General features: G+C 36.6%; 1 protein-coding gene across 2 annotated transcripts in view; it reads right to left on the reverse strand.

Moving 5' to 3' along the window:
• Positions 1-27,417, reverse strand: part of fstl5 (follistatin like 5) — a 117,184-nt gene that overhangs the window by 48,675 nt on the left and 41,092 nt on the right. For both annotated transcript variants that reach the window (XM_039649087.2, XM_089134980.1), the window contains exons 5-6: positions 7,989-8,185; positions 5,352-5,472 (exon numbers count right to left, since the gene is read on the reverse strand). In XM_039649087.2, coding sequence (XP_039505021.2) covers positions 5,352-5,472; positions 7,989-8,185 — 318 coding nt within the window. The remainder of the gene's footprint in view (positions 1-5,351; positions 5,473-7,988; positions 8,186-27,417) is intronic.

Raw genomic sequence — 27,417 nt, forward strand, 5'->3', positions numbered from 1 at the left:
TGACGTTCTCTCTGGAGGCATATCAGCCCTGACAGGTGAAAGGAACGGCATTGTGGGCCGGCGCGGCGTTAAGTAATTGCCTTCTGACTCCACTGGGGGATGTAAATAGTTTGGAGCATGAAGCATACAGATATGCCAACTGAACAAACCAATCATGAAAAAGAACCGCATAGACACACCAAACACAAGTAGGAGCATGAGTAAACAAGAGTCAAAGGCAGAACAATGACAGGAAGACACATTGTTGGCTTCAAAAATTTCCCCAAACAGTATATACGAATTTTACACAAATCGTGAGCTTAGAATTATAAGGTTCTATCTCCGTTTAGGGTAGTTCTGAGATATTGAGCATCAAAGTTTTTACATCCCAGCTGGCAAAACTGTTATGTATCTTCTATTATAGCTTTATCTATTAATCTTTTTTTTTTTTTTAAATAAGACCACACAGGCATTAATAAACACCTAATGGATCATATTATGTCAAACTCAATTTCGACCAAAAGTGGAGATAGAACCTTATAATTCTAAGCTCACGAAATGCAACTTTCTTTTAATTTGTATTTCAGACATTATAAGAAACCCTGAAGTAATTCCTAACTTACTAAAATCTGATTACCTTAAGTCAAGTATATTTTAGCAGTACAAGCATGTTAAGGCACCAATTTGTGAACTAATCTTTTTGGCTAAACCAATTCACAAAACCAGACTAAATTATTTGCTCGCAAAATGGATTGGCTGTTTCAACCCAATCGTTCCGTCCAGTTTTTGGTTCAGATTTGGAAAACTTATTTCTAAACTGATGCTGAAATATATACAAGATATTACCAGTTCAATTTTCCTCATGCTCGCAGAGCCTGTGAGATTCATGCATGTTGGGAACTAAGCGTCATAAAAATAAAAAAAAACATGAGTATACATTAATTATCATTTACTACTATGAATAAACGAGTCACATGTTGGGCCTTAAATGTGTTGAACTACACAAATAATTGAGGAGAAATGAAAATACTCTCTAGTGCCAGAGAAAATGGGCAGAATTTGAGTAAACACATTTAGCATGTCTCTAAAAACTCATAGACCATGTGCTAATTGCTGCAATATGGAATCGAGAGGGCATGAAGAACCCAGATAGCATCTTTCGGTAATGTTCTTAGATGCAGTGCAATTAGAATGTTTTTACGCTGCATAATTTACTTAAACACCGCATAAGATGCCTTAGATTCCCTTGCCCTCTATTTTACTTTAGGAAGACCAGAGACTCTCTAAACCAAAATCAAACCGCTTAATGCTTTCATGGCCTGTCACCTTCCATCAAGACTGAGATATATAACCATGTGACTGATGTACACCCGGACAACACAAGTCAACGCTGACAAGCTCTGTTCACATCAGCAAACCCCATCAGACCAGAGTCTACTACACCATAGTGTACATTTGCCCCCATATCAGACCACCAAGATCAAAATCATGCAAGAGTAAGTCTGAGATAGTCATGTGACACAAATCATGTTGTTTACAGATTTTCAACTGCATCTCATGCATCACAATATCTCACAACAGACAAAGCCAGATCAAATGTAACAATGAATACTGGAGAAACAGCTGCTTGACGCACACACAGAGTGATTTTATCACTGGAGGTCACCATAGCTGTCTTATTGACCGTTTTTGTAATACATTATTGATGGGCTGTATATAATTAGCAATAGCTTTTAAAAATCTTGTAAATGATAAAAAATAAGATACCAATCTATTTTCGAATCAATCAATCATTTTTTTTTTTTTTTTGCTGCAGTGTTTGTGTTTAGATTGCGATACACAATACAGTACATCACATCATGAACAAGATTAATGAGTTTCACTCTACGAATCAAACTCACTCAGAATACCAACAACATCATTGGAATCATTTTGTATTATGCTATTATTGCTGTATGTGGGCTGAAACAAATTGCATAGAATGGTGAAACTGCGCACTGTAGCATTAACCTCTCCATCTTGCCTACACTTGACTACTACCTCACAGGAGACAGACGGACTTTGTTTCTATCAAAAGTTGCCATATTAAACCAATGCTCATTTGCATAAAGTTCAACTTAACTTTGTTGGACATGCCTACATTAAATGGATGATTTCGTGTTGCTTTAATGCTTCAGATCGTTAGTGTGAATATACATGGAGTTAACAGGGTCTGAGAAAACATATTGAGAAAATATGTGCCCATGTGATGGAAAAAGAAGCCAGGATCTTATCATATCAGTGGGTAAATTTCACACTGAAGGTCGAACTGACAGAACGCATGGACATATTCACATTCTCATACACGTTGTGGCAGATATCTAAAGCACCAGCTCACAGCATGAACTCTAATGCTGTTGGTACAACCAACATGCACTGTTTATAAAGTAGTATTCTTCAAACTCTTCAAAAACATTTGTTCAAAGCATCAGGAGCTGAAAACAGTCAGTGTGAAGGAGTTCTCTAAAGGTGTCTGACAAAATGTCTTGTAATCTTTTTATCTTCAAGTTTAGAAAAATAGCAAAAGTAGCAATAACATTTTTTTTTGCCCCGTAGGGCTGTTCCCGCCTCATCCAAACTCCCACTGAGATCTGAGTAAATTACGGAGGCAGACAAAGGCAGTGATTCTCATTTTAAAACCTACTTCCTATATGAAAAGCTGCTTTTTGCTCAAAAAACAGCGTGTAACAATACGATTTTTGGAAAAGTGCTCTATGATTGTTGTCCCCCCCCTTTTTTTTTATCCCATCCAGACCCTTTGGCATCCATTGCTGAATGTCAGTGCAAATTGAGTCAAATTGAAATGTCAGAATGAGACTGAGTAGACGTGCTGAATGTTAGAGTAAAAGGTTGGAACACATTTAGCAAGCTTTGCTTTAACTTCGAATCTTTCAATATGTGTCATTTGCTTGGACATAAGGGAGCATCCATAGGGAGCTTGTATTAAGAACCAAAAACTGGTTGGTTTTGACATTGGCTGTCATGAGGCCATTATAACTGTGTCAAGAATATTTTTCGTGACCTCAACTACAGTGGTACTTACTGAATTTGTCAATGTCAAAACCAACCACCTGACAGTTTAATGTCATGTTAACCCATAAAGCTAAGTGGTTTCTTAAGTTTCATAATTAATCTCCTATGTCATGTTTATGACAGGTTGTGTTGTCTTAGTAATGTCAAGTCAAGACAAAGACACTGACAACAATATATCATAATTGCATAAAAATGCCATAATTGAGCGAATGACAGTTGTCATAAACATGCATACAACCTCCTTTATATTATGAAGGTGTCATATCAGTCTTATGCACACCCCTTTAAGTAAAGTGTTACCAAACAGGTAAAGACCACAAACTTTTGAACAGCAGAGTGTGTGGTTGGTCCTAGTAAACTTTACGTTTTGAGGACAAAATGTCACCACGAAGATGACAATTTCCAAATTCCTTGTCCTTGTTCGACATCTTTTGGTCGCCGTGAGGAAAACAGTTTATAAATAATTCTATATGATCCTCTCTAGAAATATAAAAACGTTTTCTGTTACTGTAGGTTTAGGGTTAGAACATTCTTTATATGGAATGTCCCCATAAAACATGAAAACATTAGAAATATATTTCCATAAAATGGAAATGAAGACCAAGAAGACCTCCTCAGTGTGGTGAGGTCAGTCATGTCCTCCCCTTTAACATAAAACATCTTGGTAACACTTTATTTTACAGTGTCTTTGTTACATTTTACATGTACTTACCATACTGTAGTAATAACAGTAAATTTTGCATAAGTACTTGCAACTAACCTTCAACCAAATCCTAAACCTACCCTAACCCTATAGTAAATACATGTAGTTATTTATTATTACTCAGTACTTAAATATATAAATACACAGTAACAATTACACCTTAAAATACAGTGTAACCAACATCTTTTATCAGTTTGATTACTATGGACACTTCATTGAGCCTGGTTTCAGCTACTTTCGCAATAACTTAGTTTCCAGGCTGACACAAATGCTCTATACCAAATGTTTCTTGCATCTTGAGTCATGCAGTTAATTAGTGTGCCTCAGTTTTTCTTTAACAAATCCTTTAATGAATACATAAGAGAGGAAAATGGTACTCAGGCCGCCACTGTTCAGTGGCTTACTGAAGAATATGACTGCAGACTTCAATTAGAGCTTAATTAGGACTCATTCACCTTTACGATGACCGCAAGATCTGACTTTCTCACAGTGTGTTGTCAGAGTCACAGTCTATTTCAGAGGCTGGTGACCCTGTGGAATGGACTAGCAGAGAAATGTCACTTCATTATGTCATGGCAATGCTTCTGAACTTGCCATGAAGAGCAAGGCTGGGATCCAAGAACCAGTTCTGGATATTACAATATTTTACTGGAACCTAATGATTTTCATGATGTTTGGCTCTGTTCACAGCTCTTTAACACCTACCTGTACATTCTTCCACATGCTCAGCACTGTAAATAACAATCCTGTAAAAGAACGGTAAACTACTGGCAGCTCTGGTTGCCAGCATCATGCCGTAAAAATACGGTGTGTTACTGTTTTTGAAATTAACAGCTAAATACCGTACTGTCAGTTACACTATAAAACTTTAATTTACCAGATCTATGCTCTAGCACAAAAACAGTAACACACCGTATAGTTACGGTATGATGCTGGCAACCACAGCTGCCAGTAGTTTACCGTTTTTTGTTTTTTTGTCCTACTATGGAAGTAAATGGGGGCCATCAACTGTCTGGTTACCGACATTCTTCAAAATATGTTTGTGTTCAGCAGAAGGAAGAAATTCATCCAGGTTTGAAACAACTTGAGGGAGAGTAAATGATGACAGAATTTGAATCAATCAATGAGCTGAATCAATCGAACATTCTTACAAATCTGTCAACAACAACAAAAATTAATCTGTCAAGTTAACAAACTTAACTTGACTAAATTAGTGTTTCTCGACTTACTGAACTGCAAGTCATTACATTTTATCATGTCCAATTGGAATCAGAACTAGAATAGTTAACTTCCTCACATGTCGAATCACTAATAAAAAAAGAGACTAATCTACTTCCTGTGAGAATGAACACATATCCAAACATGAAAACATTGCACAATGAAATTAAAGCTGCTCACATCTGTAACCGAGATTGAAAATGTGTTCAGTTTCTTCACGAAAATACTGCAATTATCCATTGTGCCATTAACAAATGACACTGAAAATAAGTGTCACAGTTACTGAATGTGCATTCAGCCATGACGGAGCTAATTATACAGCTGGAAATTTCTCTCAGCTTTGTTCACTTTCATCACTTTATCAAAACGCAACACTCACCAAAAGCTGCGTAGAACTCCTCTCTAGTTAGGTGTTCGTCACCGGTGACGTCGTTAAATTTGAACAGGTCGAACAGGGTGCACTCTGATACAGTCCTGCTCAGACCTTCCTGCTTGATGACCTGCATGACAACAAGATTAAAGATATTAAATCCAGAGCAGGACCTACTGTATGACACTTTAAGATGATTACTTGCCAGAGCAGATGTGTTTTGTGCAGTGAATGTAGCTCAAGGAAATACTAAAAAGGATGTTTAAATTTAAGGACATGTTTGTTTACAACAATTTCGGTGCCGTCTTGGGCCTCCGCATGACGTCTGATGTAAAATCTCCATCCTGGAGCAAAACTTCTCTAGTGTACCATTCTGAATAATTAAAGTTGTGATTCTTATCTGCATCAGACATTGTGCATTCTGTCGGCTGGCAAACATCCAGAAGTGAGCAAGATTTTATAACAGCCTTATGCTGGAAAACATGAGGGATTACTGTAAAATATTCTATCATACATTCATTGATGCCAGAAATATCTGATGGTAATTACAGTTAGAGAAAGAAAGCTGGAGGGATTGGTTATAATAAATGTTAGGGTTAAGATTTACTGTTAAGATTTGGAAAATTCCTTGAGCGTATGTGGTATGAACAATCATATGTAACTTAGTGACTGGTGGTCAACGGATTCGAAACTTACTGAAAGTGCTATAACTACACATAATATATATATACCATCTCCTGAAGCCACACTGACTTATTACTAAAACCAGATCTGTGTTCAGATTCAATCCTGTTCTTTTATTATCTATAGCAAACTCAAATCTTATAGAGATTTGATACCGGGACAGAAACTGACTCAAAACCTTTACTTTCACCTCTTTTGCTTTGCAGGCTACAGGCGATGTCAACAAAGTTTTCCATAATGAACAACTCTCTACATCCGATCCACCGTGCTAAATGAAATCCCAGAACAGCTTTAGGCATGTGATTATTCAATCACTTTTTAAATATAAACACTTCTAGATGCACAAAAATGCAGGATAAAGTTAGTTTGGGAGAAAAGACTTTCAGCATAATTTGTTTGATATTTTGCATTGGATGTAGTGATGCACATATTTTTAAAGTGTCTTAAGCATCCAAATATGTTGCATTGAGTGGTTTCCAGAATGTCACTGTGTAATATTAAATATATTGCCAATAATAAATATATGATATATCAATAACAATAATCATTCATTAAGCCAGAAAGGGTTCATGGACTGTCCCTTTACTTTCGGCATAAAGATCATTCCAGGTGTACCAGAAGACCTACAGAGTTGAGCAGAATACTGATAGTGTTTAATTGCTCAATTAGAGCAGAATGGTGTGATTTTGCTCCAAGCCATTTCACTGTATGTGCCTATTCCTCCAACACCTTTCCAACCTTGCGGTAGCTTCATGTCAAAAGGCCAAGCTTTTGTATTCAGGGCCGGTCCGAATTTTCACTTTTTACATTGTCTTCGATCTGCCATGCATGAAAAGAGATCTATTCTTCTTCCACTGAGAATGAAGAAATATGCAAATGACATGAAAATATTGCACAATGAAATTGAAATGGCTCACGCATGTAACCGAGAGTGAAAGTGCGTTCAGAGTTTTCTCTCTGGAGAAATATGAATAAATTCATATTTTGCTCATTTTGCTATGCACAGTATGGACAGGTGCAATCTTTCTGCCGCAGGACAAGATAAAGCCCAACTGACCTGGGATCAGTTTATGAACGAGTTATTAAAATAAGAGACAAGCTCGCCAGCTCATTTGCCATTTCGAATTAATGGAATAGAACGTGGGGAAAAGTGATCCCCAGTTATTGCTTATAACATATCAGATTCAAACTTTAGATATTGTATTATTGTAAAAAAACAAAAAACAAAATAACACGCATTCGCATGAAGGCTTATATTGGACTTCATAATTTCTTTTCCCTCTTTTTTTAAAACTTAAAACTTAAAATAGTTTTTTTAACCGAAAACACACTTGCAGCGCAGCCAATGCACAGCACTTTGATGGACATACGGCTATCGTTCTACAGCTGCGCGCTTGCCCTTTGGAAAGAAGTGCCCTTAGGACCATATAAGGAAATTCCAGCGCATCTGACGTCATACGCGCCCGTACTCTAAAAAAAAAACTTTCCGAAACTTGTGACAACCAGGAAGGAGTATTTTGAGAACAGAAATACTCAATCAAACGTACAACTTATTTTTTGAAAGATTGTCCATGTTTAGCATGGGAATCCAACTCTTTAACAGTCTAAAAAACTCACTATGCATGAAATAGCATTTCATTCAACATGTTGATTTCATTTGTCAACAGATGTTTTCATTTGCAAGGCAAGATTTAAACGACAAAGGTTTAAAAAGATAAATGACAGCTTACTCAACAGGCCCAAAACACTCTGACTCTGGCCCCAATCCATCCTTATTGTTAAACCCAGCAACATCTCTATTTTTCTCTTTTATCAGAAAACTGACCTCTTCTGTTGGTTTGAAAATGGCCAGTAAGATGACAGATACACGTTAAGGGGGTGTCAAAACACCCCACTTAATTACGTCAATTAAACGGGTGAAAGAAAAGAGACTGATTTTGGTCTGCTCTTGTTCGGTCTTACCTGTGAGAGCTCACTGCTGTCAACTCTTCCGCTCCCATCTGCGTCGAAGCGCTTGAACATCATGTCCACCAGATGCTTCCTACTTGCCATATCCTTCTCGTGGCTGCCATGGTTACCAGAGGTCAAGTACCTCTGAGCGTGTAAGTCCAACATCTTGGTCTTCAATTTTTTATAATCTCCCAGACGACAGTTATCATCTGTGAAGAGTGGGAGAGAAATGGTGGTCAGATCAGTGAGGGATATGGAGATGGATTCAAGGTTCTGCAGCATTACTAATTCATCAATACTGAGCAATATGAAGTTCTTTTTTACAGTACAAATGGTCATTTGAGGAATTCTAACACGTCTGTCATGTCAATAAATGATGAGAATTTAAAGATTTTGTGGATCTCACAAGAAGAATCAGACGAACTTGAAGATTTTCAAATGTATTCACATGTACTTGGTAGGCTCTTTCATCAAATGTAAATTTTTAGTGTATTCGAAGCAAATTCTGCATTCCCTGGGAATCAAACCCTTAACCTTGGTGTTTTTAGCACACTTTACTACAAGATACAGGAATGAAAAATGTTTTTATGCATCATATTTGATACATTACACTCCCAGAGGATATGAAGGAACAATTATTTTTAATGAATGATTCAATGAAGACTACCAACTGGTGTAACTTGCAGAAAGAGTCAATGAACAACCCCATCACTAACATACAGGCTGGAACGGTTGTACTGAACTGTTGTTGATTTTTTTTTTTTTAACTAAACATTCAAATTATCTTTTATTTTACAAGAATTTCCTAATTACAAGAACAGAATGCATATGGCAATGCTAACGGGCTGCAGAAGAATCGCTCGGTGTTACGCAAACACAGCAGAGGAGGACAGACTCTGCGTATTATTCTAGCAATTATGTCAGAGAAAGCACCGGAAAGGTGGCATAGGGACTTAAAACAGTTGCTGGAAACAATGGCTGGGAAGTCTTGTCAAAAGCATTTGACAATGTTTGAGATGTTTTTGTCGTTATATGTAGCTCAGGTGCTGAAGTGTGGCTTCTTGTGAGAATAGCAATGTTGTTTCTGGAGCATAAGAGATGGATAATAAAAGGCAGAAACAGAAATGAAAGCAAAAGAGGGAGAAAGAAAGAGGTTGAGGAAAAGCAGCTGGTTTTAAAGACTGTCAAACTAGTTTCACTGACAGATGTCAAGTCATCCACAGCTCGTCTCCACATGACTGCAATATACTGAGATATAAGAATATACGTGTCTGAGCCTGCTGTTGTGTGCATGCGTGCTGACCTCTACTATGACAAGCCACCATGGCAGAAAAGCTCCCTTCCCTAGAAATGGCAGAATGAATAAAAGATAAATGTCTGTCTACTGACTACCTTGCCCAGAGGAGATGAAGGTCAGTGTCGTCAAACCTATGTGTGTGTGTGTGTGTGCACGTTGGCACACACGGCACATTAGCATTCCCATATTTTGGCTTGTGGCAAATGAGGAACTGCATGTCTTCTATCATATTCCAGAATTGCAGATGTGTGACTGGGGGAATATTTATACTTCATCATCCACCTGTGATTTGACAACCGTAGACTTCCAGCAACGTTGTTATACCGTGCAGAAGGCAAAACTCTGAAATGTGTGGAAAACCTGAGGTTTCCAGAATCAGAGCTACATGAATGAGCAGCATTTCCACTGGAGCCCATCCACCTATCCCCATTTTTAGTGCGGACTGTCACTGAAACTGTGAGAAACTGTGTTTGTAAAACAAGAAAAGAAATGCACCAAAGATGAATTTGCAGTACATATATTATAGTGACACAAAAACAGAAACCCACAGTATTTTTTACCAAAAGTACCATTGCCATGACATTCTCTGTTCATGAGATTGTGCATCTTTTCACGGCATAAGCAATTTTAAATGCTCGTGGACACAAAAATTGGGTTAAAAACATAATAAACTAGATAAATAATCTGTTCTGCATTGGATGCTTGATGGCTTCATATTTTGAAAAGAACACCGAAGCGCGAGCCAGCACATAAGGTATGTAGGGTGTTATACACAAGGTGGATGAACATCTACAGAAATAGAATTGCTTGTACAACAACAGAGGAGCACATTTACAAAGTTCTTTAATGACCTTCCTGTCTTTATTTGTTCAACCTTCATCCCTCAGAGAGTTTCTTATGGATGAAGGCTATTAAATATATATCCGTCCTCCACTGTACGATACACCCGAGGCCTCTAGTACTACAGAAGGTCACTGATAATGGACCCATCATGCAACTGTTTCTCATCTCAGTAAATACACGTGAGTGCCAGGTCTGTTGGTAATAGCACTCCATCCATGTCTAACAAGAACCCAGATTCATCCTCTTGTGTGTTCCTGAATAAATGATATAGTATGGTGCTATTGCTCACATATGGATGTGGAGTTGATGGTTGTGACCCGTGGCCTTGCAGCAATAAGCATGCTATGGCTGGTTGCCCATTCTGATGGCAATTTTGGGTCATCATATTACTTTGCAAAAGTGAGGAGCTGCGATAAACAAGTTTGTGATGGGCAATTCAAGACACGTAGACAAACAAAAGTGTTAGGCTGTGGCAAGCTTCTGTTAATAATAATTGGGGAAATGACGCCACAATAAGCATTCACCTAAATATAGTCATGAACAATGATAGCTCAATCCTTAGACCATAATTCTTTCATTTAAAAGTCCAATTTTTACGAATTTTAAATTTTCTCGCCCTCATGTCATTGCAAATTCGAAAACCCCTCTCCTCCTCACCCCCAAATAAATGTTGTTTTTTTTTAGCACAAAACCAACATTTTATAATGACTTTAAAACAAGGCTTTGCCTAGCCTATATTCAAAGTTCGTCCTGACATTTTTTGTAAATAGCAGTCTTTGAAGTTAACTTTAATTTTATGTCTTTATAAATAATATCCTGACTGCTACCTCAATTCAAATTCAGAAAATAAATTGGAACATAAAAGCATTCTCAATACAGTTTAATGTGACATCAGCATACAACACTGCACCTCACAGCTTGCCTATGTGCCAGAGCCTGTTTAGAATATCCATTTTTTTGACAAGCATTACACGAATGCAGCATTAAGCGCAAAGCCATTTAGTACAAGCCATAAAAGCACTCAGGTGACCTGCGTGGTTCACTTTGAAGCAAAACTTGACATGTCCAGGCTGCCCAGAGGAATGGCACAGGGAGAGCAGGTTTGATCTTTCCCCGTTGTAAATTGGTTTAGACAGCCACCTGCATTCATATCTGCATGTTTGATCCACTTCATGTGATGGGACCCTGAGTCACTTTGAAAACCACACTGGTAGAGCTAGATCAGATGAAATCCAGTCCTGTCAGAAGTTTTAATATGGTGGCATTAATAAAAACAGCTTGAGGGCTTGTTAACGTTAACAAGCCAGTTTTATCATTTAGATAATTCAAGACATAAAAAATAAAATGGGTATAAAATAAGTATTGGGGGGAATATTACAGATAAAATATCATTACTCAGCAGCACCTTTAATGTTTTTTTTCTTTTTCTTGGCCTTCTACATTGTTTCATCATTTACGCACCTTCAGATCTTCAGCACTGCTCCAGGGGACACATGCACTGTCCTGCAAAGTTTAGCTCCAGCCCTAATCAAAGTGACTAGAAAATCAAAGCATTCAACCAGTAGTTTTTCTTGGTTTCATCAACTTATCTGTCACACTAATATTTAGTTTGCTAGCACCAGTGAAATTTTTGCTCGGTTGAATTGTTGCCATATGATCATCCCAAGTGATCGGTAGGGGTGTAAATCGGACAGTTAATCACGATACGATTTGATATCGATTCTCTCAGCCAGCGATACGATATTTGCGACACCTCAAAAAATTATACGATACGATTACGATTACGACGGTTTTTTAGGGCTATATCGATCGATTAAACGATATTTAGTTATAATGTGCCAATAATTACTATTTTTTTCCTTATACGAGCCGAAGAAGATATCACAGGTTCATCAAGTTTGCTGAAATGTCAATCTTGTTAGGCGTCTATTTCAGCGGAGAAAAGTTCCATGAGGATGTGTCAAAATAAAGGTACCCTATATCGATATTTTATGTGTGGTATCGATGCGTCGTATCGTTTGACGTTTGATCGATGCATCGATCCATGTCGATGTATTGTTACACCCCTAGTGATCGGTGCAACAGCAGTAGATCAGGGTCTCTGTGTGCTGACTTGCCTCTCTGTGTTGTCAAAGTACATGGCTCTACATGCTCTATATATCAAATACACAGCCGCCTCGCTCTCTGCTTCAGTCTGAGGTCACTGATTCCAGTCTTTAAGGGCACAGGGCCAGTGCCATTGCTGTCAAGTTCTGGCGCTGCAGAAATGGACGTGTGAACGCAGTGGGCTGTGAAGTCTGCTCTCTCTCTCTCTCTCTCTCTCTCTCGCCTGACCACCTAACATCTCGCTGGAGAATTTCACAGCGAGCGCATTCAATAACAATCTACCTGCTGCTGGATATCCATATGAGTTGTTGCAATGACAAATTTACAACTCTCTGGCAGGCTATTATTCAGGCTCTCCCAGTGTGATGTGCGAGGGAAAACTTTGCATTTGCCTTAGTGTTTTGTCCTTTTTCTTCTTTCATTTCATTATTTTTGTCTCTCTCTCTGCGTCTCAGTAGAGTTGCGTTATTCTACATGAAGTAAGTCATCTTCTCCAGCTGTCTACCTCCCGTTTCACCTCTAATTTGATTTCCACACTCTCTTTTCTCCTGTCACAGGTTCTTTCTCTTCTTCTTTTTTACCCCTGTCCCTTTATCTCTGATTTCTCACTTTGGCAGGCACTGGTACAGCTTTGAGGAGCTCATTACTTGCCGGTAGACGCGGATGTGGCTTCTCTTCAGGCTGGAGGTGACAGTGACATTAAAACAGCTCAGGGTCTTATTATCACTCTTCTAAAACCGCACAGAACAATCTCTCTCTCCTCCCTCTGTCTTGAGCTGTGTAAGGACAATTTTAAACGTTTAATTATTTTTTGAATTTGGAATGTTCTGAATGTCAGGTAGGCTGCACACATAGGTAAAAGTAAATTGATTATTTTGACAAATATAGTAACTGCAATAAAAAATATGATAAACATGTAAACATAAATGAACTTAAATATACAATTTAAATACAATAAATGGGGTGGTAATTGTGCAGTGGATAAGACACATGCCTTTGGTGTGAGAGACCCGGGTTCGAATCCACTGTGAGACACCAATGTGTCCCTGAGCAAGACACTTAACGCCTAGTTGTTCCAGAGGCGTGCAACCTCTGATATATACAGTATATAGCAATTGTAAGTCACTTTGGTTAAAAGCGTCAGCTTTTAATGAATTTTAATGTAAATGAAATATTATTTATTAAATCGAAATATAAATGTATTTTGTTACTGAGTGAATCAGTGTTTTTGTACTTTTTAGTTAGTCGACCCTTTTCCTGTTTTTGTTTAGTCAAGGTTTAGTCGACTCTTCTTTCTTCGTCAATGATGTTGCATGTTGATATAAGCACACAGTTATCATTTATTTTACCAGGGTGTCGTCATCTCAACTCAGTCATGGGAAAAAAAGGGAAAAGTTTCCATCATATTTTCTGTTAATGAAATAAACTCTAGAACAAACACACTTGGAAACCTTAGATTTCTTTAGAAACTTTAGCTAAATTGTTTGTAATGATGCAAAAGTGAATGAGATTTTACAATAGAATTCAAGGTCATAGCACCTGCTGAGATGGTTTGAGTGGGGCATTCAACACCATATACCTAAACAGAGCTTAATTTTGAAGCATAATTTCAAATTTTTATAATTCTGCATATCAATTTTAATTTGATTGCAAAGCGCCAGACTCAAGTAATGGATAGATATACACTCAGTTTTAGCAAGGTCGGTGGGAACGAAACTCAGTTTAAGTACTGAAGGTCCCGTACACACTTGGAGGAACTGACTTTGACAGATATAATGAGTGAGAGGCTGACAAGGCCATCTCGTCAAGAAGAACAATATTTTGGCAAGGCTCGGCTGAGCCGGCCACCCTGAGGGGCAGTGACAGAGAGAGACTAGATATGAGAGGAGGACGGAGAGATTTCTTAAGGCTCTGACACTCTTTTCTTCTTTTTTTTTTTGGCACTGGTATCAGACTGAGTCGTAAAGAGTTGCTGTTGGTAGTAGCTACCATCGAGGAACAGAGGAGATATAATACCTGATAACATCAGTGGAAGAGAGGATAAACAAGACAAAGACAAAGAAAGACCGTCTATTGAACTTAGAATGCATGTTTGACAGAACAAGCAACAAAACGCATCCAGATCTTATAGTTTTTGCCAGCAGAAGGAAAGAAACAATCATTATGAATGATCAGTGTGTCAAACCAACTGTCTTCAATAGTATAATATTCACTTGTAGAAATATTTATGCAACTGTAAATGCTCATTTTGATATTAATTAACACTAGTACTTCTTACATTCACAGATTTACAAAATAGTGTTCTTAATATATGTTAATCAGCAGAATTTAGAATTTTGAATGGAAAGTAGCATAATAATTTGAATGGGAATGACAGGAAAATGAATTCATTGAATTGCAATTCACAGAAATTCCTGAGCATTCTGGGAAATGAAGAGTTACTCTACACTGGTTTACAAACATGTTTATGAAATTTAATAAATAATATAAAAGTCGTACAAAAAAAAATCTATATTTAAAACCGTTATCTTTATATATATATATATATATATATATATATATATATATAGTATACAATTTTTAATTTTAATTGACTTTTTTTTATTGAATTTTAATATATATATATATATATATATATATATATATATATATATATATATATATATATATATATTTACCATGAGTGCAATCAATCTCTCTACCAGACGGCCATGTTAGGGGGGCTTGTAACACAAAATCAATATGTGGTTTATGGGGATAGGCATAATGTTTTTTTTATACTGTATAAACTCTATATTCTATCCCCTAAACCTATTTACCACACATAAAGCGTTTGACATTTTTGAATTTAGTTTTATGGGAACATGTTTACATTGTAATACCCATGTCATCGTACATATTGTCCTCATAAACCATATAGACCATTTCACAAGATGTAAACAACACTGGTCCAGAAGCACTTCCTGTTTCAGTTTTTTAACACTACATAAAATCTGGCATAAAATACAACCAACAGAACATTTAAAACTGAATCAAATAGTTAAACAAACATCTTTAAGATGTTTTCTTTACATGTGAAATAAAGAAAACAGTTACAAACTGAAACAGGAAGTGCTTCTGGACCAGTGTTGTTTACATCTTGTGAAATGGTCTATATAAAATCACGCACACACACGCACACACAGACATGTGCTTCATTAATATCCACATGCATCCAAGAGAAAACTGAAACAAATATTTTAAAACGGTCAGCAGTTCTCAAGCTGTCACGAAATCTTTGATTGATGGTTCATATCTCTAAAGATGCTATTCAAAACTTCTATTGTTATAGGTTGTCATTGTTTTACCTCTAAAACTAAAGCTGACCTAAAAAAGTCACTATGTATCTCAGCATTCTTGACGATCACAGGACACCGCATTCATTTAATGTGTGTCCAAAAATGGGCTCAGCCCACTGTGGCATTGGGCCTGTGTGTAATCAGACTGCTGGTGATAAACGAAGTAATCTGCGGTATTGGCAACCCGCTCACTCATGCTTTCTTTTTGTGTTGGCTGGTTGGGAAGGACTGTCAGTCAAACTGATAGGGCTGTCCAGCAGACACTCTTCACAGCGGCCTTATGGGAGAACCGAAACACACATCCAGGGTTTTAATCAAAATATCAGCCACATTGCTTCTTTGAAATGTAATTGACATTGTGTGCCTAACAGTCTTATGTGAAATGTGAGAAGTGGCTAATAATGAGGTTGATATTAGACACAGTTGCTTTATATTCACACCATCATTAAAAAGTTTGGAGTTGTGAATTATTATTATTATTACTATTTCAAATAACGTTTTTCTATTCAATATAGGAAGCGCGGGGCACAACCTAACACGAGGTTAAATGTTACACAGACCTTTTACATAGTCAGGATCAAGCAGGTTGTGTTTCCGCTCTTTTTCTCTTGCTGCCAGAAGATGGTCTCCCGCAAAGTTTTGGAAAGTTTTGATAATATTTCGTGAATATACTGGACAAAGAGTGTTTTGACACCATGTAAGTACATTTTTTCCTCATAGGTTTTTTTCAGTTTCTTAGTTGGGTGTATACGTTTCCAAATCTAACATTAAATTGCCTTAATCACTGTCTTGTTTGCTAAAACATTGCACCGTTTTGAAACATGCAGCAACTCCTAGCAACTGTTAATATCTTTTACACCAACACAGCGGGTTAGTTGTAGCACAGTGTTATAACTAAGTGTACAATGATAATCAAATGGAAACAGGGAGCCACACAACTTTTCAGTTTTGAGAATTTATACATTTAATTTTATTGGACTTTTACAAACAATGTTGGAATTTAAAATGTTTAACATTTAGTTTACTATACTTTGATCCCTTGTTTATTTATTAAAAATATGTCCTGTTTTTAATGCAATAAACTCTGATTTTAATCAAATTTGATTTTAAGCTCATTTGCATTATTATTACTGTTATTATTAGTTATTAATATTTTACATGCAGCTGCCACACACAAATCTAATTCAATTGCAATTACAATATTTTATGATTTTATTTATTTATTGCAAAACTGTGCAGCCCTTTTCTGTCTCTATCCATGATATTGATCCATAATCATGATTGGATGAGGGATAGATGTATGGAAATCTATCTATACAGATTCACAAACAATATCAGAAAATCCTTTAGCGTAATATGAGACTACCCTACCCTACCCCACACCTAAACCTACAGTACCCATCACAGTGCGTTATATTTACGATAACAGGTGCCATGTGCGTAGCATAGTGCCGTTTTGTCATATAGCGTTCTATATGACGCTAAAGGATGAGAATGCTTTGGTATGTTGCTTGTGTGAAAAAAAAAAAAATGTGTTAGGTTGTGCCCCGCTCTCCCCTATTTTAAAATAGGGCTGTGAAACGATTAATCGCGATTAAAAGTTTGTGTTTACATAATATATGTGTGTGTGTACGTATATAATTATTTTCTAATAAATACAGACACATGCATGTATATATTTAAGAAAAATGTATTTATATATAAAATATTTATATATAATATCAATTATATATAAATATACACAGTACATACATGCAAATATTTCTTAAATATATAGATGGACGTGTGCATTTCACACACACATAAATTATGTAAACACAAAAAAATTTTATTTTGGATGCGATTAATTGTTTCACAGCCCTACTTTAAAATGAATATTATTCCTGTGAAAGTAAAGTTAATTTTTTAGCAGTCACTATTCCTGTCTTGATTTTTTCCGAGCCTTTATTTGTTATAATTTTGAAGATTATGGCTTAGAGCTTATGAAAACCCCACATTCAAAATTAGAATATTATGAAAAGGTTGTCATAGCTTTAAGCCATAATCATCAAAATTATAACAAATAAAGACTTGAAATATCCCACTTTGCATGTAATGAGTCTAATATGTTAGTTTAAGAATTACTGAAATAAATGAACTTTTGCACAATGTTCTAATTTTTCGAGTTTCACCTGTACAGCTTCATACTTTGCTCTACAGAAATTCCATAATGAGTTGTGCTGTTATTTTAGGGTCCATGTTGACCTTTCTGCAAAATAATTGCCCATACGGACAGACCAATGAATACGACGTGACCATTAATGCACTCTGAAGGCTGCCATAAAAACATGAAATAGCAGATACAATCAAAGGGGAGCAGAAGTGTTTTATCTCAGAATATCAAAATAACCATGTCACGTGTCAAAGTGCTTGATATCACCTCATAAATATTAAAGGCTATACAGTATTTTGATATTCAGTTATGTGTAATGTGCCGAACAATGTTTCTTTGGAAAAAGGAAGGGAGTGAAACATCGAACGGCGGCCATTACAGAGTGACGGTGGAGGCCATGCTATAAGAACAAAGGCACACAGTCACCAGAAGATCTTCTACAGTCCTTCTTACAATGGCAATTTAGCGATCACAGCAAATGTTATACTGACTGACGTGACTGATAACAAAACTACAATCCCTTGCCCTTTTAAAAATAGTGTGAAAGTTTTATCTAATCTGAGCTCCGCCACTCCATATACTGTAGGAGGACAGTTTGTGATTCTATAGATAAAAAGAATTGCTTCCCTCCCTCAAATATACATTCTCTCCTTGAACATTTCTGCACAATCTGAGAGGTTAGTGAATGCCTTCGAGCACTTAGCATAGCGTTGGAGCTGCACAAGTGCAACAGCAATTTACTGAATTGTAAGAAATGCAACACATTGACACAACAGAGAGACTTGAAATGTCTGATTTGAGATGTGTCAATTTTGAAGACTTGAGAAGTACAGTGTACAGTGCCTGATATTGGCGCCCTTGGCAAACATGATCAAACAGGGCTGTGAAAACAAATCTGCAATGTTTATCCTTTTGATATTTCATTGAGGGTTTATGCACACCAGGAAAGTCAGATAATTCACTTTCTTTTGTTTTGGACCAAATACATGTTTTTTTGGTACGGTTCGCTAGGATTCTGCAAAAAAGTGCAAAAAAGGCTCAGCAAGGAGATATTTCATACTCCAATATTTGTTCTTTTACTAATTTTGTGTTATTCTGTAAACGCAATATGAAGAAACTAATGAGTATCATATGATACAATGTCATCTATACAATGTTGTAATTCGGATTTTGAGAAGACGACGATGTGCTGCAAGACGGAGAGAACATGCTCTCATGTATGCCTACCATGGCATGCTGACAGTGGCACTGCGCCAAAGACGGATATGATATAAAGTTTTCATTCATAGAGAATGTAGTAGGTTACAACAGATCACTTTCCCATAACGCAACTCCGACTACGGAAGTCGGAGTTGCGGACTCTGACTACGGAAGTCGGACTACGGAAGTCTATTTTTTTGCTGGAGGTCCTAGACATCTGGTTCAGAAAAGCCGCGTTTCCACCGCAGGAACTTTCCCCAGGAACTAGTAACTTTGAGGTGGTACTCGGTCTGTTTGCGCCGATGGAACCAGGGTCTAAGTGAAGATTCATGTAAAAAATTCCCCCCAGAAAGTCCCTGCTGGCGAGGTAGTACTTTTTCAGAGTTCAGGAACTTTAGGGGTGGGACTTGTGCGCTGGAAATGCTGATTGGTTGAGCTTCTTGGTTCTTACCAATCTTGTTTTTTCTGCCCGATCCATCTCACAGTCAATGTCCGCTATAGCTGATAACAAACGTTGTCTACTTTTATATTTCGCATTACGAGCTTTCTCAATACGATTTAGTATTAGTGCTCGTCTCTTTTCTGCCATTTTGTTAATTACCTCGTCAGTAAACCAATAGATCGCACACAAAAGCTTGAATCTCCTCCCTACTTAAAACTCAAAACGCACTCAAAAAAAACCAAAACAAACACGCAAACTGGGAGGAGCAGTCACACACCGTTCAACGTCACCAGACTAATCTTCAAAACGTAGAAAGCAACCGGTCTGGGGCAAAAAAAAAGTTCCAATGAAAAAAGTTCCTGGGAGAAATAGTTCCTGGTAATTGCGGTGGAAACGCAGCTAAACATGGTATTACGGATTCTAGCAAATACCAACAAATACAAAATCAAAACTTGACCGCTTCTTAGAGAAATCTTATAATGGGCTATGGTTGGATCTTCCATCAGGACAATGATCCAAAACAAATATCAAAATCAACATAAAAATGTGTCACTGAGCACAAAATGAAGCTTCGGCTATGGTCGTCCCAGTTCCCTGATCTGAACTCTACAGAAAATGAGTGGGGTGAACTGAAGAGAAGCACCACTTACATAGAGCTGCGAATCTGAAGGATTTAGAGAGATTCTGAATGAAGGAATGGTCTCTGCGCTCTTGTCAGGCCTTTTAGATAAAGATTACGAGCCAGTAACTTGTAAAAAGAATGTTGCAATAATCGGGTGCCAATAATTGTGGCCAACGTGAACTAAAGAAAAACATTTATTTCATAATGAGACCCCCCCCCCCCCCAACACACAAATACACAAACATACATAATTAATTGTTTTACTTCAATTAAAGGAATTTATTGGATTTTTTTTAAATGAAATATCTAAAGGATAAACAATGCATATTCATTTTCACAGCTGCCTTTGCTCATATTTACAAAGAGTGCCAATATTAGTGGAGGGCACTGTGTTAAAACATAATATAATACATTTAGTTCATTAATGCATTAATTATATGCATGTTAATCCATTCCAAATTCAAATGTTTCTTCTTTGCAACCTCAAATCAAATTCTGGAAGGGATTAAGAATTTAAAACGTACTCCCAATTAAATTCTGCATAATGCTCTACTCTTAGAACAATTCTGGATTTATAGGTTTTGCACAGAGAGCATTGACACTTAAAAGTGAGATTATTATACAATAAAGACATTTTAACAAGTCAAGCTCACAATAATCCCCAGACAAATCTCCAGAGGTTTCATCATCTGACAGTCATGTGTAACACTCAGAACATTTATCTTTCCCACTGATAAGCAGGGTGTTAGAACATTCTAGCTAGGCAGAAGCAATTGTCCTCCCCAAGCTTATTTCGCTGTTTTGCTAAGATTGATGACAGCAGCCGTCGGGTTCTAGACGAAAAGATCCATGAGACAATTCGAACCTCAATTCCCCATATGACAGCAATTCAACACAAAATGGGCCATTGAATTTTTTTCCTTTAAGCGGTCCAATTCAGCCAAACATCACCATGGCTAAATGCACAGAATTCATCTTCATTCCAGCGCAATAAGAGAGGTGAGATGTCCCATCCATCTAACCGTAGACCAAAGTATGTCCGTAAAAAAAAAAAATATCATATTCCTTGGGCGGCTAACCAAATTAGGAGATCTAAATCGGGACAGAGCTTCTCCATCAAGACAATGAGTCAATTATCATGAAAGTTATGTCTCCACTAACTATGCCATCCATCTTCTTTCCACTCCTTTTGTCTTATTAAATAAATCACAAAAAAAATTTAATAGACCAAGACTTTTCCTCATTTTCCTACATGTTTCATCATAAGGCGCACACCAAGGAGTCCAGACTTTCTCATGCCAAAAAGTGGACACTACACTTGACTACACCTCCCTTATTAAAAGGGAAGCTTGATTGGTTTGAAGCCTCCAGAATCAGATGTGGAGAGAGTACTTCAAAAAGCAGATGACATTCAGCATTATCATTAATAGCTTGAGCTGAGGATGAGAATTATACGTACAGGAGATCCTAGAAATTCCTTTTACGTGAGCTCACATTTAGGCTAATGTTATTATATCCTCATTAAATAGCTTACTGCATATATACATTTACATTTAAATTTAGTCATTTAGCAGACGCTTTTATCCAAAGGGACTTACATATTAGGACTAAATTAAAGGGGTGATGAACTGAGAAATCAAATTTTCCTTGAGCTTTTGACATCTAAGAGGTCATCATATTCATACAATATCCTGTAAGTTTCAGAACTGAAAACATCCTTGTAAGTCCAATAAAAGCTTTTATTGACTCCAGCCCCAGCAAACGACAATAATAATAGACAAAATAAAGAAAATTAGAAATTATATATATATATATATATGAATTATTAATTCAGAAATATCATGTTTTAGGAAATCACACTTCACCTACAACCTTAAATAATTTGAGCAAATGCTCATCATAAAAGAGCTGTATGCAAGTAAAATATGCATTGAATTCATTGAATGTATTTTTAAATAAATTAATAGATTTTAAGCAAAAATGTGTTTTATATCATTGATCGCAAAACATTTGATCTTCAATAAATTGCACATTTTGTATATACATAGCAGCATAGTTATAGTTGTATATTTTACACTACCAATTTAACATTTTTACCTAATTTTCTTTCAAATTATCACTTTCCCCAACAAGCCTTAAAAAAACAAAAAACTATCCTTTGACTATAGCTGACTTTCTAATTATATTCTCACTAAATAGCTTGTAGAATGAAAAAAAAAAAACATCTTCATCAAGCTGCACCAAACAAAGCATCAAATCTTGTCAATCTACATTCATGATTTTAGGCTCTTAATAAGGTTTCTGTGTCTCAGTTTTCGGTGCATGTGATTGTGATGCTGCTCTAATCCTGCGCACGCTGCATGCGGATGATCAGATAATCCCGCGGGGGTGGGTTGAAACGTTTAATCACGCCTCCTGGAGCTTCGCCATGCATGACCTCATCTTTACCTCCCCAGATTCACTAGAATTACAGTGCAATTAAAATCGGAGTACTGCTTACAGTGCATCTTACATATGCTATTTACCCCTAAAATCTTGACTGTTGAAAACAGTTCTCTAAACCACAAAATAACAGTTGGTATAAAGGGGTGAGAGGTTGTGTTTACATCATAACATTTCTAGATTCAATAGTCTGGCTGTGTGTAAAGGGGATCTTGTAACACAGACGTATAGTTTGCTAAAGGATGTCAGTTCTCTTTCAGTAGACATCAGTCATAAACTCTATTGACAGAAGTTCTGTTTTCTTAAAATTGGAAGCTGTAAAGTTTGGGATGGTACAATGTGAACCACATTTCATCCCAGAACTTCCTCAAGGGCAAATAAATATTGGACAGTACTGGAAATAACATAATTTATTTTGAGCCCCACCAAAAATTTCCCACTTTATTATTTGTACTGTGATTTTGTCCATGTTACACAAAAGAATAATTTTGAATAATATTAACACAGATGTTTTTACAGTTTATAGTTTATCTATAAAACTAAAAAAAAAATAAAATAAAAATAAAACACCAAAAATATAACTTGCATGCAATATTCTGTGCCTTCTGAATATTTATAAATATTTTATATATTAATATAAATTATTATACATTTATTTTTAATAAAATAATTAATAATTAAAACAATAATAATGATTTTATTGTGCATTTTTGTGGCTTTTTTGGAGCTTGATGTGGTCGTATGAAAAAGCTCCTTGAAATTATTTTTAAATTAAAATTTAGCTCACAATTAGTCGACTGACTTAAAATGTGAGTTCCTTCAAATTTACTAAATGTTATGGATAAGTCATTATGAAAGTAGGATAAAAGTATGGAGACACTTCCCATCACCAAAAAAAAAAAAAAAATCCAAATCCCAGACTTTTGAACAGTATGATTTCTGAAGGATCATGTGAAAATTCAGCCATCACAGGAATAAATTACATTAAAATATAGTAAAATAGAAAAAATACAAAAAAAAAATTAAAAAAATTTTGAACTTTAGTGTAAAATCTAAAACATTTTATTTAGTCAGTAATGTGAGGCACAATTGGTCACTTTTTTGTCTATTAATTTCTTCAAAAATACAATACAAATTCAATGCACACATACAGTGACTTGAATACAACTATTAGATGAGCATGTGACGACTTCCTAAAATTATAATGATAGTTATGAATTATTAGTAATTATACTTTTTACATATTTAACATGTTTTTAGAAACATGACGGAGATGACGTTCAAATGTGTTTTTTTTTTTCATTTCTTTATTGTTTGAGCCCCATTTATATAGTGTAGTTACATTATTTATTGCAAAATAAAACCTGTTTACCCAGCTACATTATCACAGAAATGAAATATTCGAATTCATACATGGCTTGGTGCACCTGAGCAGACATGTCAGTTGTTTCGAGTGTCAGCCTATAGCAGAGAGTAGTGCGAGAGTATGCAGTGTGACATCTAATTAAAGCTCTCTCTCTCTCCCTGCGGGACAGCTGTGGTGTCCTCTGAGAGAGACCCACCCTGGACATCCCTCCTGCTGCAGCCCAGACTGCTAATGAGCCTATTAGGGACCCCACTACCTGTTGGAGCCCGAGACGTGGCTTAAAGGGATAAACTGAGAATTAGAAGAAGAAAAAAAAAAAAAAGAAAAAACACTAAGGGCATGAGGAAATGAGAGGAACACTTGATTTACTCTAATGAGTATGCACTGATGATACATGTGCCTTCCCTGTTCCCTGACACCGACTTCAAAAACAGACAGCTTCATTAATTATCCCTGATTAATTATTTTCAGACATTTTTTATTTGTTTTGTTTTAAATATACTCATGCCATTATTTACAGGTAGATGCTGTTTGAAGTTGAGACACTGTCGCACCTCATTTGGCTCTTTACAATAAAATTGTTAATTGAATAAACTCAACAGGTTTTCTTTCTCTCTTTTTGTTCTGGAAGCACCTTTTAATATCTTGTGTAACACTAATGTTAAAAGTAACAACCAGAAAAACCAGGACGATTCAGTTATTTTTTCGTCATGTTGTTTTAAACCTGTGTGCTGTTATTTTTCAGCTCAACACAAAAACACAAGACATGCGAAAGACTGACTGAAGGCTGAATGGAGTTCCATCTGACAGACCACATGCGCCATTAACTCTTCATTCTCATAAAAGAAATTGAAGTAATGGGGAGAAAGAATGAGATGAATATATCATCTTCAAAACAACTGGAACTTACACAGTGTGTGAAGCAAAGTGCAGAATTCTGAAAGAGCCATTTAATTTCCCCAGTGCAAATAGTCATGTGGCGGGTGAGTCACTGGAATAAGCGACATAATTGAAGCTTAACAGACAGGGAAAGCTTAATGGGGGGATATTTTTCCCTACCACTTTTTTGCCCCGCTCCGACTGACAGAAAAGCTGTCTTTTGAGACGTCTGATGATTATTCGTCATAAATACTTTGAAAGTTTAAGACTTTGGCGCATGATATTTTCCATTTGTTTGAGGTAATAAACAGGAGCGGCGGGGTGCCATACATCTTGGGTGTGCAACTTAAAACTATCTGAAACTGCTTACTTTTTAAACTTTTCACTTCTGATTTTCTGTTCGTCTTTGTAGATTTCTGTCATTTAGAAAGTGTCAGTCTGGTGGGGAAATAACTGTTGTGGATGAATGGACATGAAAAAACACATTAAACATGAAGTAGAAACACTGAAATTGAATTTTTATTTACAACTTTGAAAAAACAATTTTTTAACAAATGTAATGTTGTGATGGGTCACGGCGGGCGTTCCGCTTTGTAATTGCACGAGATGTACTGCTAGGCTCGAATGTATGCTAGCAATTAGACGAGCATTTACAGTTTGCTTTTGCCAACCCAACGGCTGGCATCCCATCGTTATCCAAACCCACTGCCTCATGCCAAACCACACAGCCCCACAGGCACACACAATCTGAAACCTCTTCCTTGGCCAGAGAGAACTCCTTCATCGACTTCCCACTGGGAAATGGAAGTTCTGTAGCCTGCAGCATATGTTCTGTGATGTTTTATTACTTAGCATTACGGCATCTACCCTGCTACTTATCATCTTTGCCCTGGTCAGCACATAGTTTGGGAAAAAATCAGCAGTCTCTTGATGTTCCGTGAGGCTTTCATCCTGCTGTTTTTGGTTAATTTGCTTTGGCGTATGCACGGGCCCCAAATCACTCGAGGACTCTGACAATATCAGTATTTGTAAACACCGCCTAGCCAGACAATCAAAAGCCCTGAGAGACAGGAAAAAAAAATATTGGAGTGGCACAGCGAAAGAAACGTGGAGAAATGAAGCATTCACGAAGAATAGTATGCAGACTCTGGCACTTAATTGGGCACTGCTGTGTGCAACTAGCACAGAGATGATGGATTTCTACACTTCTTAAGACGACAGACACTATTTTTGTACTTACAATAATCAGTCTACTTAATTCTGAAAAGGTACAAATGCTTCTGCATTCATTGATCGCACATTAGATCCAATCAAATCCAATGCATTTACTGTTTTCTAGTAAACAAACAAACAAAAAACATCTAAATATTTGTAGACGAAATACAATATCGTCGGAGAATCGTAATCTCCATTTTCTCAGGATTCTCAATTTATCCAGAATCGTGCAGCTCTAATATATTCAATTAAATGTGTATATATATATTAAATTAATTTATAATACGTTTAGTTTAATATATATATTAGAATCTGATTTAATTCTGAACGCTCTACTCTTATTTTCATTTCAAGGGAGAGAGAGAAATAAAAGCATCTTCCACCCCCAGAATTAAAGCCTCCCTTCAAAGTTCATCAGCCTACTTTGTCTCTTTTTTCTACTTTTGTTTACAGGTAAAAAACAAACAAAAAAAGATGCTTAAAGGTCATTTAATTGTCACCAGTACAGCATGTTATTTTGCTTCCAGAATGATAAGAACACTAACATTTTGCCTAGCCTGGATAACAACCCAAACCCCGCCCACAACATTTTTTGGTCGGGAAGTTGGGTCTGGACTCGATCCATTGAGGAGTTATTATGATCGGTTCCGAAATCATCGGGCCAATCAAATTGCCAGGGCGGGCTTTATACAATAATCAAAGCTCTATGGAGCAGTATCAGACTCACATTCTGACTAGAATATGAGTAAGACGAAGTCAGGCTACATTTTCCCACAAAGCTCTTAAATCTCCTGAAAATAAGCACAAAAATGATGCTGTGACTGCACCTGCCATTTTGCAAACCATTAGGGCCTATTTGATACAATTCTGATAATTAGAAGGCCTAATTATCCAATCCAATCCAATCACCGCTCTAGTTATCAACTTTCTACAGTTTAATATTTCAAATTTTCAACTGAGAACAAACCAACCAATTTTCTAAAACCACAAACATAATTGACAGTAAAAAGACAAAACAAAAACGAATTAGATAAATATCCTGTAATTGCGTGTTAATGCACGACAAACAAAACAAAAAAAAATCTTTAGAGGGTTTTGCCATCCGACATTGTGTTGTCAGCAGGACAATCATCTATTTTACACTAACCATCCATCTCTCTGGCTCCCCAAACTTACATTAATTGGCCCAAGCATTGTCTGCTGGCCAAATGCTTTGATTTGAGAGGGCATTTAGAGGTTTGATTTCTTGGCCAGAATGTAGAAGTGGAGAGCTGAAGAGTTTGAAGAATTTTCCTGCACATATATGAAGTAGTTAGGGTGGTGTATTGCATTGGGACTGTCAGGCCTTAGTGAACTTGACAAAACTCTACAAAAAAGAGATGATATACTGTGGGATGGGAATGTACAGTTTCAGCATTGTTTTGAAATCTTTCATAGAATCACAAGTTTGCAAACCAACCCAGCCTCTCTCTTTCTTGGAAAATAAATTTGTCAAAAACAAACCCTTTGCCACACTGCACAGTGCACACATCAGGATGT

The sequence above is a fragment of the Pimephales promelas genome, chromosome 9 (assembly GCF_988280905.1).
Source record: "Pimephales promelas chromosome 9, fPimPro1.hap1.1, whole genome shotgun sequence".
In the NCBI taxonomy this organism is placed as follows: domain Eukaryota; kingdom Metazoa; phylum Chordata; class Actinopteri; order Cypriniformes; family Leuciscidae; genus Pimephales; species Pimephales promelas.